Raw genomic sequence first — 17,428 nt, 5'->3', positions numbered from 1 at the left:
AACGCACTTTTCCCAAGGTGAAAACGCAGCTCAGAGCCTTAGCTCACCTTGTCCGCTGAGCTGGTCAGCGGCCGGCCCTGGGTCGCCCAGCATGTCCTGCAACCCTACCTCACCTTCTAGGACTCAAAATGCCTTCCATCCATTGTGCCTTTTCCTACCATTTGCTTTGGAAAGGTAGGAAAAGCGGCAGAGATTCCATCCTTGTGATCAAACAGATGTTTCCCTTATGACAAGTTCAAATCCTGAGAAACCAGTTTCCCTGGCAATGTTCACGGCAGCTAACATGGAATCATTTCTTTCCTAAACTGTTGAAGTTTTGCAGCAGGCTCAGACCAGGATTCCTCTTTAAAGGCCCAATATTTTTCTCCTTTCTTTTCTAAACATGAAAGTTGATTTTAAACATTCTATAATCCCCAGGGGTTCCCTATGGACACACTCAAAGACGTCTGAGACCGGTGACTCTCTAGACCTTTGACCTCTGGCCTTACTGAATGGGAAGTCCCTTCCATTAAATCTGAGGACCAGGAAGATGAAACTTGCCCAAGATTCCATGCAGGTCACTGCCCGAATCCAGCCTGTGCTTTAATTTATATAGCCTTTGGAGCCCCTAAGGCTTCCACCTGGGCAGCTTTAGAGTCCCCAGGAGCTGAGCTCTCACCTAGAGCAAGTCCATCAGATCTCTGAGATGGCCCCAGGCCTCATGGGGAGGGGGGGTTAAAGCTCTGCAGTGATCCCAGTGAGCAACCAGGGTTGAGACCCACAATTCCAGAAGCTGGCCCGGAGCTAGTGACTCCCAGGTGAGTCTGTGGACCCTGGGAGGCTGCACAATGAGTGGTCTCAGAATATGGGCTGCCTGGATTTGAACCCCAGGCCCCCGTTTCTAGCTCCCTGAGCTTGAGCAAGTCACTTCTTTTCCCTCTCCCTTGGTTTTCCCATCCGTAAATTGGGAATAGTAATGTTATCTCGAATGCTAATGATGTCCTAGAGTGTGAGGATTAACAGTGGCCCGAACATAGTAAGTGCTCAATAAATGTGGCTAGTATACTTGTATGTACCCTTTTGTGCTGTGGCGTGGTTTCGCCAGTGATGCGTCATGACTTGCTCTCTTCATGAAAGTTTAGAAATTTCTGTACCAGAAAGAAATATCTTCAAGTCTTCCTCTCCCCCTCCCCCCCCCCCCATTCTAAAATTGACAGGATGATAGTACAACTGAAATGTTGGGAGGGGTTTTGTAGTAAGAGTTTCAAATGGAGACACAGGCTGGGCCCAAGCTCACTGTTGTTAATAGCAGATTTCGCCAAGCCCCCTCCCTTGATGCCTCCGAATTTACCTTTTCCTCTGGCTGCTCCTCCATCCGTTTGAGTTCTTGTGTCTGGGAGAAATTGTAAACAGTGCAGAAGATGTTTTAATTTAAGAGAAATCAGCTTTTCTTCCATGTAAGATGAAACAGCGAAGTTTTAAAGACTTTTTCAAACAGCCTCTAAGTTTGGTACTTAAACTAATTATAGAGGCCTTTTAAGAAATGTCCAAACTAAAAATAGACATCTAAACGAGAAGGCAGGACACAGCCCCGAGCCTGTAGCCATGTTCACAGTTTCCTCGAATCAGCCCTTGCTCTGGCCTAATTTATACTTTGGGGAGATAAAAGGGAGATGGGGGAGTGGAGGCTGGACCTGGAGGCAGATCTAGGAGACTCTTGGCAGCGGACAACGAACCTGGGTTCCATGTTCTGTAATTAAGAATAGCTGTGTAAACGGGTGAGAAGTGTTACATCACAGTCATTTCCTCAGCGTGTAATGCTGCGGTTCTCAAAGTGTGGCCCCCAGGCCCGCTGCGTCAGCCTCACCTGGTGGGATGGGTGCCCCGCAACCCCAAACTCGTATGTTGAAGTCCCGTTCCCCCAGCATCTTCCAGTGTAACTGGATTTGGAGATGGGGCCTTTCGAGAGGTGACTTAATTGTGACCATCAGGGTGGTCCCTAATCCAGTAGTGTCACTGGAAAGGGGGCCTGGCCTTTCGGGTCTGCCTAGGGCTGGCCAGTAGTGTGTCGAGTCTTGACTTCGTGCAGGAAAGATTTCTTAACACGAGTCCAGGTGATTTTTGAAAGAGTACGTTTATTAAAGCTGGGGACAGTGAAACAGGGAAGGGGTTCGGATAAAAGAAGCAACAGGAGAGCCTAGGCTGCTTTGGCTCACTGGGCAGTTAGAGAAAAGGGGCCTTGGAGACAGGTTCAGGGGGTGAGCCCAGAACGAGCTGCCACTGCCCATTGCTTCCCAGGTTGCAAGTCTCATGGGGTCCCTTAGAGTTCAGGAGATACAGCCTGTGGCCCGGGGGGGGGGGGGGGATCTGCTCCCAGTATGCTCTGGGAGTTTAGAGGAGTTCTTAGAGGAGATCTCAATAGAATACTCATCAGCTTTTCTATGAGTGCCCTTTCAGGGTCGTGGTCTCTGCTGATTGGTCAGCGCCTGGGCAGGGAGTATTATTCCCTGTAGCTGGTCCTGGCGTCACCCACCTGGTCATCCACCTGCTGCTTTTTCGGGCCTGCAGCTGAAATACAAGCCGAGGCCTAGATGTTAATTCTTGGAAAGTGACCTGGCTGTAAATTGCTTGGTTAGTTTGTTCACCTATCTATCTCAGTTTCCCCATTCTACTTGCCAAGGAATTTTCCTAGCTTCCCACTCCCCTGCCTTAGTAGGACTGGTGTCCTTATAAGAAGAGCACAAATGTGCGCAGAAGGACATTGCGCAGAGAGGTAGCAAGGAGGCGGACATATATATATATGCGAGCCAAGGAGAGGGGCCGGAGGAGGCCAACCCTGCCCCACACTTCCAGAGCCGAGAGGAAAATCAGCGTCTGCTGTTGAAGCCACCCCGTGTGTGTGGTATTTTGATATGGTTGACTGAGCAAACTAGCACACTTGGGAACTTGCTAGAAATGCAAACTCTCGGGCCCTGTCCCTAAGTCAGAAACTCAGGGTGGCACCCAGTAAACTGTATCTAACAAGCCCTCCAGGTAGGTCCATATGTGCGGACAGCTGAAAGCCACTAACATGAAATATTAACATCTGGTTGTAGGCAGCCCCCTCCATCCCAGATGTTATGTAGTTGGGAATACGGGCTGGTCTATTAAAGATAAACCTTCCTTTATAAGGCTCAGGAGAAGTCCCAGAGATTTCTTTAATGAGATGGTGTATATGGAAGTGTTCTGTAAATGCTGGAACATTCTGTGGACCTCAGGGGGTGGGGAATGGTGACGTTGGTATACAATCAGCCAGGATAAGCAACTCCAGCGTGAGCAAACAGTATCTGAGACTCTCCCTCCTGAGTAAAATTTCTGAGTTGCTTAAAATCTCCTACATTTTCTGCCCCAAGTATTTGGAATACTTCTCCTTTCTGAGCACAAGAACAAGATTTAATCACATTTCCCCTTTTGCCCTTGCTACTAGGAAACTCACAACCAAATGAGTTCCTTAAGCACAGACATTGTAGTTAGTATATTTTTAGTATGTTTATTTTTTCCTATTTTAATTTTATACGGCACATCTGTCTTTTGTTATGGTTGTTTCAAATACCTTTGAGAATGAAAAAAAGAAATAGGAGAGAAAGGGAGTGAAAGAGGAAAGAAATTGGCCTCAGAGCTCAGATAATTATCAGATCAACAAACCTCTGCTTTGTGAAATTGATAAAAATGTGACTGGAAAAGACAGGTGTCCTCTTTCAGCAGCAAGGGAGTGAACTGTTCTGCATCAATGAGTCCTCTTCATGCCCTTGTCTTCCTGTTGTCCCGTAGCTGTGGGTCCCTTGGGTAGTTCCTGAACTGATACTCAGGGAACTTGTTCGTTGCTGAAGAGTTGTTACTGTTACAAAAGCTTCCTATGAGCCCTGCTTAGGAACCAGTGTGGAAGTGACTTGATCAGATTTGCATTTTTTAAGGTTAAAAATTCATTTACCTGTGATTTGTAACATGCTGTTGGTCCTAATAACGAACGTGGAGATTTCCGGAATAGCCTGGGCTGCTATCAGAAATCTCTCCTGCCCCATTTTGGCAGGATGACGAAGAATCCCTCTCTTTCCGCTCTTCCCTCTCACCCGTCCAGGGCTCCTCTTACCCAGGTTTCTTAAACCAAGGGTCAGGGGCCCACAGATAAAACTTCCAGGGGTCTGGAGTTCTATGTGAGAATTGTATAAATTTTGTATATTTATTTTGATGATAATCTTTTGAAAAGCTAATCAAAGCATTTCCGGATTGTCAGGGCCACCTCTGATAAGCTGCCTGGTCCTTCCATGTGAAGTCATGGTGCATATGTCCATCGACGGTCTTGGTGGCACCTTGTGGGTCCACTTTTATTGTCTTGGGTGATTTTATTGTCTTGTGCTGCAAGAATTTTTGAAACAAACAATACCTGATGATTTAGTGAAGGGCACTGACCTCTTTTCCCTTTAGCCATCTGGTGTGAATGAATCAAAATCATACCTATTTTTTTTTTGTCAGATCAGCAAAAAATATATTTTTTGGCATGCCGCAGAGTTTTAGTAATTAATTTATGTGCACCATGAGATTAAAAAATGGTTGGAAAATCACTGTCTTGGGCTAATTAGAGATGAGCAGAGAAACAGACAAATGATGAGTTTGTACCGAGTAGAGGTCCTGTGATGGTACAGGGTGCTGGGTTTCGCAGTAACTGGAAATGAGAAAGTGCTGGGGAAACGGAGTCCCCGCATGGCACAGAGGAATATATCCCATGGCGAGGACTCTGGCCAGAGCAGACAGCAGGCACCTGACACATTTCAAGCAGGGCTTCAGTTCCAATAAAACAACATCATCCCCCAGGTTCACATCACTCGTGTCAATGTTTACATTTGTTTCTATCATGTATACCTACTTTCATCTTTGTGTATTTTAAGCAACACTCTATTTTTAATAAGTTAAATCAACACTAGTCTGAAATTGTTTTAAAATAAGTTAAAAATTTAAAAACAATTGGAAGCCCTGCCGGTTGCTCAGTGGTAGAGCGTCGGCCCAGTGTGTGGAAGTCCCGGGTTCGATTCCCGGCCAGGGCACATAGGAGAAGCGCCCATCTGCTTCTCCACCCCTCCCCCTCTCCTTCCTCTCTGTCTCTCTCTTCCCCTCCCGCAGCCAAGGCTCCATTGGAGCAAAGTTGGCCCGGGCGCTGAGGATGGCTCCATGGCCTCTGCCTTGGGCGCTAGAATGGCTCCCGTTGCAACAGAGCAATGCCCCAGATGGGCAGAGCATCGCCCCCTGGGGGGCATGCCAGGTGGATCCCAGTTGGGTGCATGCGGGAGTCTGCCTGTCTGCCTCCCGCTTCTCACCTCAGAAAAATACAAAAAAAAAATGGAATAGTTTGTTAAAAATAAACTTGTTTCAAGAAGGAGCCAAGCTGTGTCTCACGGAGTACGTGCTTCTTCCCTGGCCCCACGCCCTGCAGCCCTCCTGAGGGAAAGCGTGGTGCCTCACTGCGACAGGTGCACCATTTGCCACCTCAACTGCCCTGGAAGAGAAGGAAATGGAAGAGAAAGAAACTGCAAATACCACATTTCAAAGCCCTGCTGAGTTATTTTCTTTGTCTACAATTGGACGGCAAATGATACGGTGGTGTCGTTTCCATTTTTCATGGCTTTGTGGTCCTGAATGCAGTATTAACTGACACGCTACCTCCCTGGGGATTCAGAGGGCCAGAGAATTGTCTCCAGCTGAAAAGAACTGGCAAAAGGTGGGGGGCGGGGAGAATCTTCTTGTTTCTCTGCTCCTTTAGTCATTTATTGCCTTCAACACTGCCTATCACGAGTCAAATGGCCAAAATTAACGGTCCCTTTCTCCTTCTTGGTCCTTCTGTTTCCTTTAGGACCGTGCACTGTTGTTTTAAATGGTATGAATGTTCCTCTTATGTTGAGAAATATATCTGCTAAGAAGTCAGAAAATGCAAAAGTCCAAGTTTTCCTATTCAAAATATATATTGATTGAATTCCATGGCGTAGGGCTGACCTGCAGCAATAGGATGTCGCCATCCGTGAAAGTTTCTGGATATAGGAGACGAAGATGCAGGCACACCAAGGTGGAATGGTCTCCCATTTCCTATTCCTGGTGGTTTGTGAGAACTGGTTCAGCCTGGAAGTGAATGGGCTTTGGGGAGAAACTTTTGTTCTTAGGATTTAGAAGAGCACACATACATCTTTCCTTTGGCCTCTAATTTAGGCTGCCAGCTCTCTGGTCTGGTACCTCGTAGACTGCGAGCCCTTTAGGAAAAGGTTCTATCTCCCAGTGGAGCAGAACAGAGTGCCTTGTACATTGTGAGACCTGCACACTTGTTTGAATAGATGAGAGAACATGGCAGAGATGAAAAACTCAAGGCAATACATGCAAATACCCAAATATTTTGGTTACAAATGATAGAATCCAGGCTCAAACTGCCTTTACACACCAAAGTAAATGCATTAACTAATGTAAAGAAAGCCCAGGAGTTGTGGTGGGGGGTCTGTTTTCAACAACATGTGGACCTACATATTCAGATGATGTCCCCAGGACTCAGTCCATATGTGCTTCTGCTCTGTACCCTTCATTCCTGGTCTAGCTCTCCCTGCATGTGGACCTCCTCCTTCCTGTCTCCAAGCTCCAGGTGCCATCCTCACAGCTCAGCAGCTTGAGAGAAAAGGGAACTGAGAGTGGAGAACAGGTTAACAGGAAAATCGAGGCACTGGTATCAGAAGAAGCAAAAAGCAACAGATGTCTACAATGACGGGCTTGTAGAAAAAAAAAAAAACAAAAAACAGTTCCCCTTGCATTAAAATAGAGCAATCAAATGCCAAACTCCCACACTTTCTTTGTGCTTCACTCAAAAAAATGGAGTGCTAGACGTCAGGGTAGTGCGGAAAGTGGGAGGCTTTGTTTGCCAGGCAGACCTGAGTTGAATAGTGATTCTGTCTCGCTGTGTTATCTCCAGCGAGTAACTGAACCTCTCTGAGCCCCACTTTCTTGTTTCTTCCCAGCTAGACTGGAAGCTCCACAAGGGCAGTCACCTCATTGTACTGTTTTCTTACCACATCCCCAGGGCCTGGCAGCATGTTGCTGTGCACAATGACAGGCACTTGGTATTAAATAAATCAACAGCAGTTCAAATTTGCTGTATAAAGAAGAAAAATGGTGTATCTGTAGCTTTGGTAAAATACTAGGCATGTAGAGGGTGATGGATAGTTAGAGAGTTCATCATTGTATCATTCTACAAAGGAAGGATAGCAGAACAAAGAACACAAATTGCTGATGGAGATTTAAAGGTGGAGACCTTGGCCACATTGACTGCCTTGGTGGCCTGCAGCGGCCATTGTGGTTTTGGATATGGCCAGGTGGAAACATCCCACACAGGTATTTGATTTGTATTCCTCTTGTGTCCCCTCTGCAGCTGGAGCTCTCCAACACGGCGGTCCTGCACCAGATGAGGCGGGACCAGGTCACAGACACATGCCGGGCCAACAGCGCTGTGAGCCGCAAGCGGCGGGTGCTGACGCCCAATGACCTGAAGCACCTGGTGGTGGATGAGGACCACGAGCTCATCTACTGCTACGTGCCCAAGGTGGCCTGCACCAACTGGAAGCGGCTCATGATGGTCCTGACGGGGCGGGGGAAGTACAGCGACCCCATGGAGATCCCGGCCAACGAGGCGCACGTGTCGGCCAACCTGAAGACCCTGAACCAGTACAGCATCCCAGAAATCAACCACCGCTTGAAAAGCTACATGAAGTTCCTGTTCGTCCGCGAGCCCTTCGAGAGGCTGGTGTCGGCCTACCGCAACAAGTTCACCCAGAAGTACAACACGTCCTTCCACAAACGTTACGGCACCAAGATCATCAAGCGCCAGCGCAAGAACGCCACCCAGGAGGCCCTGCGCAAGGGGGACGACGTCAAGTTCGAGGAGTTTGTGGCCTATCTCATCGACCCGCACACCCAGCGCGAGGAGCCCTTCAACGAGCACTGGCAGACCGTCTACTCGCTCTGCCACCCGTGCCACATCCACTACGACCTCGTGGGCAAGTACGAGACGCTGGAGGAGGATTCTAATTACGTCCTGCAGCTGGCGGGGGTGGGCAGCTACCTGAAGTTCCCCACCTACGCCAAGTCCACAAGAACTACTGACGAGATGACCACAGAGTTCTTCCAGAACATCAGCTCAGAGCACCAAACGCAGCTGTACGAAGTCTACAAACTCGATTTTTTAATGTTCAATTACTCAGTGCCAAGCTACCTGAAATTGGAATAAAGGGGAGGGCGGGGGTGAGGGAGAGAATCATGCTTTTTAATTTAAGATTTTTATTTGTCAAAAGAATTATATGAATATTGGGTTATTTTGTAAATTAATATTTCTTTGGGGATAATGCTGCTTGCAGCATAGTGAGAATTATTTAAAACCCTTAGGAGGGAAGGACAGCTTTCTTTTCAGGGGAATAGGGTGGGTGTCCCTGTTTTTTTAGACATGAATACTGCAACACTGTCTCAAAGGTTTTCCTTGGGTTCTGGTGAATTCCATGAATTGTGCATTCCATAAATTCTAATTAATATTATTTATAGTTATTTAAGCATAGTCTCTGTATAGATTTCTTTTTGTGGCATCAAGATTCTAATGTTTCTGCATAAGAAATCTATGTTTCATTCTGCGCTTGCTCTAGCTCATTTGAGGGCGTGAATGTTCTCACTCACCACTCACAGACTCACTGTGTCATAACAGCCACTGTGATGAGCATGGATGCCACCATGCTTGAAATTCTGCTAGAAATTAATGGAAAGAGGCACCTTTGCAAGGGACTAATTCCAAACTGATTTTCAATCAACCCCAAAGTCCCTTGCCCTAAAGAAATGTGGCTTTTTTTTTAAATCCAAGGAAAGAGCTGATTGTAGCTTCTTTTTTTTTCTTCACCAGAATTAGTCATTGGATAGAATAGACTTCTCTAAAGAAATTTTTAACTGGCAGTGCCAGTGGTGATGAAAGTGAAGCGGCTGTTCCTTCTAGTCAACAAGTGTTTATCGAGCAACTACTATGTGCTGGGCCTCATTCTAGGCCCTGTAGGTGGAGCATTGAATAAAACCAGTAGTCTCAGCCCTCAGGAAGCTTTTTAAATAGACACAAAGTATCCAGCTTGACAATTAGCACTCCCCCCCCCCATAGTTTAGACTTCAGATGAGGTTTGCACTGTTCATAAGCAGGTCTGGGACCCCTACAAATTTGCATTTGTCTATGACCCAAATTTGAAAACCACGTGCTTGGAGCAGACCATTGAACTTGGTGAGTAATCCAAGCTCAATACTCAACACAAAAGATGACAAAAATGTTTCCTCTCATGTGCCTGCTCTAATTTATTGGTAGTGTCTGCCTTTAAACTCCAGCTTTATCAGGCACAGCGTTGTGATTGATTAGTGATGTCTGCTTTGGGTGAGGGAAGGGAAGCTTGAGTGGCATCCAGTGCCTCCTCCTTCATCTCCAGCCCAGCAGCCACATCTCCATATAGAAGTGTTGTTTTTTACTCTTCCCACACACATAACACCTTGGCAGAATTCCTACACTCGGGTACTTGCAACATTCTGGTGTTTCTACCCCCACGAAGGTCAGGGGTGGACTCTTGGTACACACAGGCACTTGCATGCCTGCTCTCAAGTCCTGCGAAGGCTACGAGACCGCCGTGCATGAGCAGCAAGGACAGCCTTCCGTGCTGGTAATTTATGCCCCCTTTCCTTTGGAAGGCTGAAAACATTCACTTCCTCTTCTTTGCTAAGTAACACCTGCACACGCTCCTCCTCATTCCAGCCATTTCCCATGCCTCGGTTGAAGTTTGAGCCACATCCCTCTTTACAATTAGTGAATGAGTTGGTTGCAGATACTGTATATATAATAATAAAAATAATAATAATAATAGTTCTAATAATAGGGGGCGGGGTGGGATTGGGTATGGGTAAGTTTTGCTTTTTGGTTGTTTTGTTTTGTTTTGTTTGATGCAGTATATAGCCAAGGGGTGAGAAAAATATTCTAAAACAAACAAAAAAATGAATAATTTATTCACAGAAACTATTAAAATGGTATGGTAAAGCTCAGAGCCCCGCTCAGTGAGCAGCAGCTGCCACATCTCACGGAGAAAATTATTTTATTGAATGTGAGTGAGGTGTGCGCTGGAGAAGGTGGCCAGAGCTATTTATAAATGCTGTGTCCCTTTTTCCAAGCTCTCTCCCTTGCGAAGGGCGCAGGGAGGGACTCTACCCTGGATGGATAGAGATTTATGCAACATGTTTCACCAAGTAGAGTGAGAATCGTTGCCGTCCCTGGAATTAGGAGTCTGGACCTTATTTCCAGACAGAGGGGACTGTCCTCAGAAATAGGGCTTCTGCTGATAAAACACGTTGCCTGGCATTTTTATATGCACTCTTCAGAACACGGGTTCTAGGGGATGTTGAGTCCTTGTGAGGCAAAATAAGAGTTTTGTGGTCACATGTCCATGGCCAGAAAGTGAAGTCAGTTTCCTCTCTGTGGGCCTTTTCAGGGCCTTGAATGTGTGTTGTGCATTGTGAATCCCCGCGGGTGTCGTTGAGTCGGAAGCATTTCCCAGGCTTAACGACCAGCATACCCTGTTTTGCAGATCATCTCACAGAGCAAGTGTTCCTCGGAGCATGCTTTGGTTAGTTTGATTTAGTCCATCTGAGGTCTTCAAGGATAAAAAACTGCCTCTCATACCCCCTCCAAAAGATAAAACCAACACCAAACAAAAAAATAAATAAAACAGCACCACAGTGTCCAAGCAACAGAGGTACTTTATCAAATGAATTCAACTTTTACTTACCTGCAATGGTTCTAATCCTGGATTCTACCACAGACAACGATTTTTATCCCTCCCGAGGATGGCGGAAAGTTTTGGGTGGTGTAGACAGAAGGAAGGGGGGCTCTAAGGCCACAGTGGTCCCCCTACGCCTCAAGCCTTAGGTTGCTCAATGCAAGCATAGTGAGCTCAACTCTGATGAGTGTGCTTCTTCAGTTCCATAGTTTGGAATTGTTCACTGTGTGCTTTTTGGTTTTTAAGTAGAAATTCACTGAGATTTCCTGAGTTTTGCATTTCCATGTCTGTCTTTGATCAGCTATGTGAGCAAGCTCAGCGCTGTGTGCCGATCACCTTCTCTCATTCGTTTTCTCTCTCTAAAATTTTGTCCCTCGGGGTAATCAATCAGTATGGTTCTGCAACGAGAGGACTCTTTCTCCTCATGTTTCATTTTGTATTCGTGTTTTATTTTCTAGTGGTATAAAAAATGTTTTTAATTGACTCAACTGTTTTTGCAGAATGTAGAAAGTATTCTGTGTCTTGGTCAGAAAGAATTCATGGGTGAAAGTGTACCTGGAAAACAAACATTTGTGTCTTTGGAAAGAAAGCCGTTTGAAAACGCTTTCTATCGCATGCTTAGCTGGAGAAAAGCACCGGCGGATGTCCTGTCCCCGAGCCACTTTTCCAGGGTGCTGCTGTGTTTTCAAACCAGGTGCAGTCAGGGTAGTATTTACAAGGACATTCCTGCTTACCTTCATCCCTTGTTTGGAAAACTAGAATATTAGCCACAGTGTTGGAACCTCTGCCTCCCCAGCTGGTCTGGGAAGAAGGGCAGTCTGCTGACCCGTGGCATCTCAGAGGGGACCTTCCTTCCTACGTGTCCACCCAGTGAGCGTCACCGTCCTGCTTGTTCAGGATCTGGATGCCACGGGAGAGCAGTGGACAGTGGAAACTTCAGTGGGACCCGTCCTCCTGGTGGCAAAGCCACGGAAGCACAAGGGTCTGAATCCTGCTTGTAGAAAATTCCCGTTACAAAAGCAAGTCCCTAGCATACTTAGCTGGTAGGGTCTGGGCCAGTGTTGAGGAAGTGATTGCAAAAGTCCCTGTCCTACCCTGGCAAGAAGCCAAGAGACTCTGTCCCTGGCGGCTGATGCTCAGAGCACATCTCTCAGCCAGTCCTTCCCTACACCCCCCACCCCCTACCCCCCACCCACACACACACACACACGGTAGAAGGGCCCCATTCTTGCAATCCTGGGAGCAGAATCTTTCCCACCCCTATGTCAGCAGGACTGACCTCATCACTCCCCCCCACCCCCGGTCTTACAACCAGCATTTCCTCCAGCCTTTTCCCATCACAACCGACTGGACCCTATGAACAGGCAACAGGACCTTCTACAACCAGCATGACTGTTGGCCATTAACGGGCGCACTTCAGTCTGCTACTCTTTGTCAGGTACAGAGGGGCTGCCCGTGCTGTTTTCTTATGAGCATGCTCAGCTGGCATATGGACATACAATTTAACATCTCTGTGGAGTGTGATTTTTTTTTTTACATATTTGTATGCATTAGAGGGCTTGTTGTAGAAAATTTCTTGTATTTTACTGTACTGTTCAAGAAAGCTGAATTCCACATTGCCAACAGAAGCGTGAAATGTTCGTGAACCTTCCTCCAGGAAAAGCCATTCAAGCCTGATTATTTTTCTAAGTAACTTCAATTAAATTGAAGAAAAAAAGAAGCTTCTCTCTGTGTATGGTTTGTTCATGGCTCACTGACAGCAGACTGCAGGGGTGGGGGGGCTGTGCTCCTCAGCATGTGGGGGGTCCTGCTGGTGTGCAGCGAAGAATGGAGGGCGAGATGCGGACCTGTCGGTAGTTTGGCCACCGCAAAGACCACCACAGACCAGACCCTTCTGTGTTGGTGCATGAATGCAGGCTTTCTTCATTCTCTGTTTTGTCTATAAACTCTGTAGAGTATGTGATAGATGGCCCATCATGACCATGCCGCCTTACCAGCCACGTGAAAAATAAGGAAACAGACTCCAAAAGGTTAAGTGGCTTTGGTGAGAGAGCTGGCATACAGACCTGGGTCAATGTGCCTGCTTTGGGCACTAAACGACATACTTCTCCAAATGACGTCCTATAGTCCAGAAGTTGTAGACCAATTTCCCAATTCTAAACTCATTCCTTTTCTGCCCTGGCTGGGTGGCTCAGTGTATAAAGCATCCACCCAGCGTGCCAGAGGTCTCAGGTCCAACCCCCAGTCAGGGCGTGTGTGAGGAGCAATGAGTCCACAACTTCATGGAACAAGTAAGTGAAATGACGAGTTGATGCTTCTCCTTCCCTCCCTCTCCCTCTCTCTCAGATCAATGGAAAAAATTTTAATCCATTTCTGTTCTGAATGTCCCCCATAAAGCTGCTTTTCAGCTCTGTTGGGCATTTTTTAGCTTCATTGATAAAAATGACTTTTTAATATTTTGCTAAAAAAGAAATCAAAGTTGTTTCTCTGTTCTATTATGTCTTAATTTCTTTAAATGTATTATCTAAACTTTTAACATGAGAATATTGGATCAGAAAATATATTTCATATTTCAGCCATACCAGATAGGGTTTATAAGGTGTCCACTCACCGACTGGTTCTCATCACCACGTGGCCTGGCTCCCACCCATGCCTGCTGTCATTACTGTCCCGGTTCTGGTCCCATATGGATGGGGAATGTCCACACCATGGAGCTTAGTTGTCTTACATTGATGGACAGTGCACTTCCTTTTTAATGCAGGGAGTGGTTATAACTTTGTCCCATCTGGGACACTGTAAATGTCAGGGGGGAAGAAAGGCTGGATGAGGACATCTCCAGCTTCAGTTCCTCCCCGGGGAGTGAGACTGGAATGCCCTCTTGTCAAGTGGCCAGCTAATCAGTCGGTATTTCCACGTTGCCACAGGTGTCCGCTGTCTGGGCCGTCAGAAGCTACAGACACCGAGGAGCCTGTGGCTGGATCATTGCCAAGGCCAGGCCAGGGTGGGGTCAGTATTGATCCACCACCAAGTGAACAAAAACAGCACCAAGCGGAAGGATTAGTGTACAGTGCCAACGTGTCCTTTCTTTGGAAGAGCTTTCTCAAGTTACGTCTTTTTTTCATTTTTGGTATTCAAATAATTTTCATAAGGGTCGGTGTTTATTGCTATGAGAAAATAAAAGATTGGCAATTCTGTGTCAGCCCCCAAAGTAATTTCAAACATTTTCTCAAAAAGTCATGTTATCCAAAAAGACCAGGAACCTGCGGCCGAGAATGCATTTGAGACATGAAGTGAGGGGCAGAAATGAACTCTAGAGAATTCCCTCCTGGGGTGCAGTTCTGAGCTTTGACAGCAGGTGGCCCCACTCCTGCCCTGGCTTCTGTATCCCCAAGGTCTTGGATGACTCACAGGAAGTAGAAGGCGGGTCTGTGTACACTCATTCTACAGAGCTTATCAGATAGACATCTCGGCTCTAAGATGATGGCCATTTCCAGTATAAAACAAAAAAGGGACATTCTAGCAAAACTGACATGCAAATAAAACAAACAACCTTTTCCCCATCCTATAATCCTCTCCGAGCACCAGCCTCATCTTCACATCCTGACAGGCTGTAGCTAGACAATCCAATGGAAGCAGCCTACTTATTCCGAATACGTCGCTGGCTGAGAACGGTTCACAAGCACTGGCTCAGTCTCTTCCTCTGACCTAAAGACAACAGTAACAGCTGAACGGCGCCAGAGCTGAGATGAACGAGAACCTTGAGGTCTCACCAGCCCCAGTTCTTCCATCAAGGAGTTGTTTGTAACCTAGAGGTATCATTTGGGCCTCAGTGTCCTCATCTGCAAAATGAAAAAATTGAGCTATATTTGTGGTTTTCATGTTTTTTTAAATGAGTGCCTTAAAAATGTTTTGTGTACTGAACACTCATATCTACAGTCAATGAAGCAGAGATGTTAGGATCAAATGGCCTGAGGCCCCACTGAGCCTCTTTTCCCTGTAAAGGTCTTGTGGACTTCCTTGGACCACTAGGGTTCTATGGAACACAGTTTGAGAACCACTATGTTAGATGACCTCTGGGCCCTTGCAGCTTTGACATATTCTAATGCTCTACCCAACTCTTCCTGTCTGGCTCGCTCTGTGGCTTAACATCCGAAAAGTCCCTTAGCAATTAGTACCGTAGAGGTAAAAACTGCTCTTGGAAGGGAGTTAAGGCAACAGCATTGGAATGAGATTAAAAGAGAAGAAAAGAAATAAGGAGAAAGGAAAAATTAGAAGGTAGAAGCAGATGCAGGAAACAAGTAGCTCACACCCAGATCCAAGATGGGAACCAAAGTTTACACTCCTCTTTCCAAACGGTCAACGCAGGCTCCAGATTCTTACAAAACCTCATTAACTTGAAATATAGGAGACTAGACTGAAAAACAGATCCTGTATTCATCTGCTTTCTATTTTTCTATGTTTGTTTTTTAAAATAATAGAGCATCTCGTTATGAGAGAATAGCGAGGGCCTTGGGTTTCACATTGGTTTGGACAAGCCAGCAGCGAGAGGAAATTTGTTGTGACTGTGTCCAGCCTGGGACCTTCCCCTGACAGATCAGGCCAGAAAAAACGTTATGCCTGGAAGCAAATGGGCAAAAGAATGAAGGGGAAATGCCTAGAGAACAAATGAAAGAAGAACCTCTGACTCTGGGAATGAGACCTGAACCTCGAGCGTCATCGCACAGTGAGCACAAACAAGCTCAACTGCGGGTGGCTCGGCAATGTTTGCTTTTAATGTGCTCTTTTCCAAAAATATATAGTTCCATAAAGAAAGGTGACCGTAAAAGTGGCTTTTTTATTTTTTAAAGAGAGTTTATTTTATTTTTTGTGGCAGAAACAGAGAGAGTCGGAGAGAGGGACAGATAGGAACAGACAGGAAGGGAGAGAGATGAGGCACATCAATTCTTCGTTGCAGCTCCTTAGTTGTTCATTGATTGCTTTCTCATATGTGCCTTGACTGGGGGTTACAGCAGACCGAGTGATCCCTTGCCTGAGCCAGTGACCCTGGGCTCAAGCTGGTGAGCTTTTGCTCAAACCAGATGAGCCCGCGCTCAAGCTGGCGACCTCGGGGTCTCAAACCTGAGTCCTCCGCATCCCAGTCCAACGCTCTATCCACTGCGCCACCGCCTGGTCAGGCAAAAGTGGCTAACTTTTAACTCGTATAGTTTATAATGTGCCTTGTAATGTCTTAAATGCTTTCTATTTAATCCTCACAATATCCAAGGTAGATGCTTGTACCCTTTTTACAGACAAAAGGGAGAAGATTCGGGTAGTTAAATAACTTGCCCCAAAGTTCTCATCTGTGGCAGAGCCAGGATTCAAACCAGGTCTGGTTGACTCTCTAGCCAACTGGAAGCAGTGTCACTGGTGGGCCAAGTCCGGAGGCCAGAATTCTAAATATATGGATGATGGCACTATGAACTACAAACAGAGAGATTAAAACTTTAGCCAAGCCTGACCAGGCGGTGGCGCAGTGGATAAAGCGTCGGACTGGGATGCGGAGGACCCAGGTTCGAGACTCCGAGGTCGCCAGCTTGAGCGCGGGCTCATTTGGTTTGAGCAAAAAGCCCACCAGCTTGAACCCAAGGTTGCTGGCTCCAGCAAGGGGCTACTCGGTCTGCTGAAGGCCTGCCCGTGGTCAAGGCACATATGAGAAAGCAATCAATGAACAACTAAGGTGTTGCAACGCGCAATGAAAAACTAATGATTGATGCTTCTCATCTCTCTCCATTTCTGTCTGTCCCTGTCTATCCCTCTCTCTGTAAAAAAAATAAAAAAATTAAAAAAAAAACAAAAAAAACTTTAGCCAAAGTGAGGCCTTGGCCTGTTGGCTCAGTGGTAGAGCATCGGCCTGGCGTGCAGAAGTCCCGGGTTCGATTCCCGGCCAGGGCACACAGGAGAGGTGCCCATCTGCTTCTCCACCCCTCCCCCTCTCCTTCCTCTCTGTCTCTCTCTTCCCCTCCCGCAGCCGAGGCTCCATTGGAGCAAAGATGGCCCGGGCACTGGGGATGGCTCCTTGGCCTCTGCCCCAGGCGCTAGAGTGGCTCTGGTTGCGACAGAGTGACACCCCGGAGGGGCAGAGCATCGCCCCCTGGTGGGCAGAGCGTCGCCCTCTGGTGGGCGTGCCAGGTGGATCCCGGTCGGGCGCATGCGGGAGTCTGTCTGACTGTCTCTCCCCGTTTCCAGCTTCAGAAAAATACAGAAAAAAACAAAAAAATAAAAACAAAACAAAACAAAAAAACTTTAGCCAAAGTAGGCCCTGGCCCGGTAGCTCAGGGGATAGAGTGTTATTCTGGTGCACCAAAGTCATGGGTTTGATTCCCGGGAAGGACACATATGAGAAGCAAACAATGAATGTACGACTAAGTATAACAATAAGTTGATGCTTCTCTCTCTCTCTCTTTTTTTCTTTCTTACCCTTCTCCCTTCCTTTCTCCCAAATCAATGAAAAAAAACCCCACAAAACTTTAGCCAAAGTGGTCATACCTGATTAAATACAATGGAAAGGCACTAAGAAAATAAAACAAAAAAACTGGAAGACTATTAAAAGGATAGAGTTCAGACTG

At 46.6% G+C, this 17,428-nt stretch overlaps 1 protein-coding gene across 2 annotated transcripts in view; it reads left to right on the top strand.

Moving 5' to 3' along the window:
- The window catches only part of CHST11 (carbohydrate sulfotransferase 11), a 278,013-nt gene extending 265,488 nt beyond the window's left edge, over positions 1–12,525 (top strand). For both annotated transcript variants that reach the window (XM_066356172.1, XM_066356163.1), the window contains exon 3: positions 7,415–12,525. In XM_066356172.1, coding sequence (XP_066212269.1) covers positions 7,415–8,269 — 855 coding nt within the window. In that variant the 3' untranslated portion in view covers positions 8,270–12,525. The remainder of the gene's footprint in view (positions 1–7,414) is intronic.
- Positions 12,526–17,428: the final 4,903 nt, after the last annotated feature.

The sequence above is a fragment of the Saccopteryx leptura genome, chromosome 1 (assembly GCF_036850995.1).
Source record: "Saccopteryx leptura isolate mSacLep1 chromosome 1, mSacLep1_pri_phased_curated, whole genome shotgun sequence".
Lineage (NCBI taxonomy): Eukaryota > Metazoa > Chordata > Mammalia > Chiroptera > Emballonuridae > Saccopteryx > Saccopteryx leptura.
The sequence above is the reverse complement of the archived record's forward strand: the minus strand, read 5'-3'. Positions and strand labels throughout refer to the sequence as shown.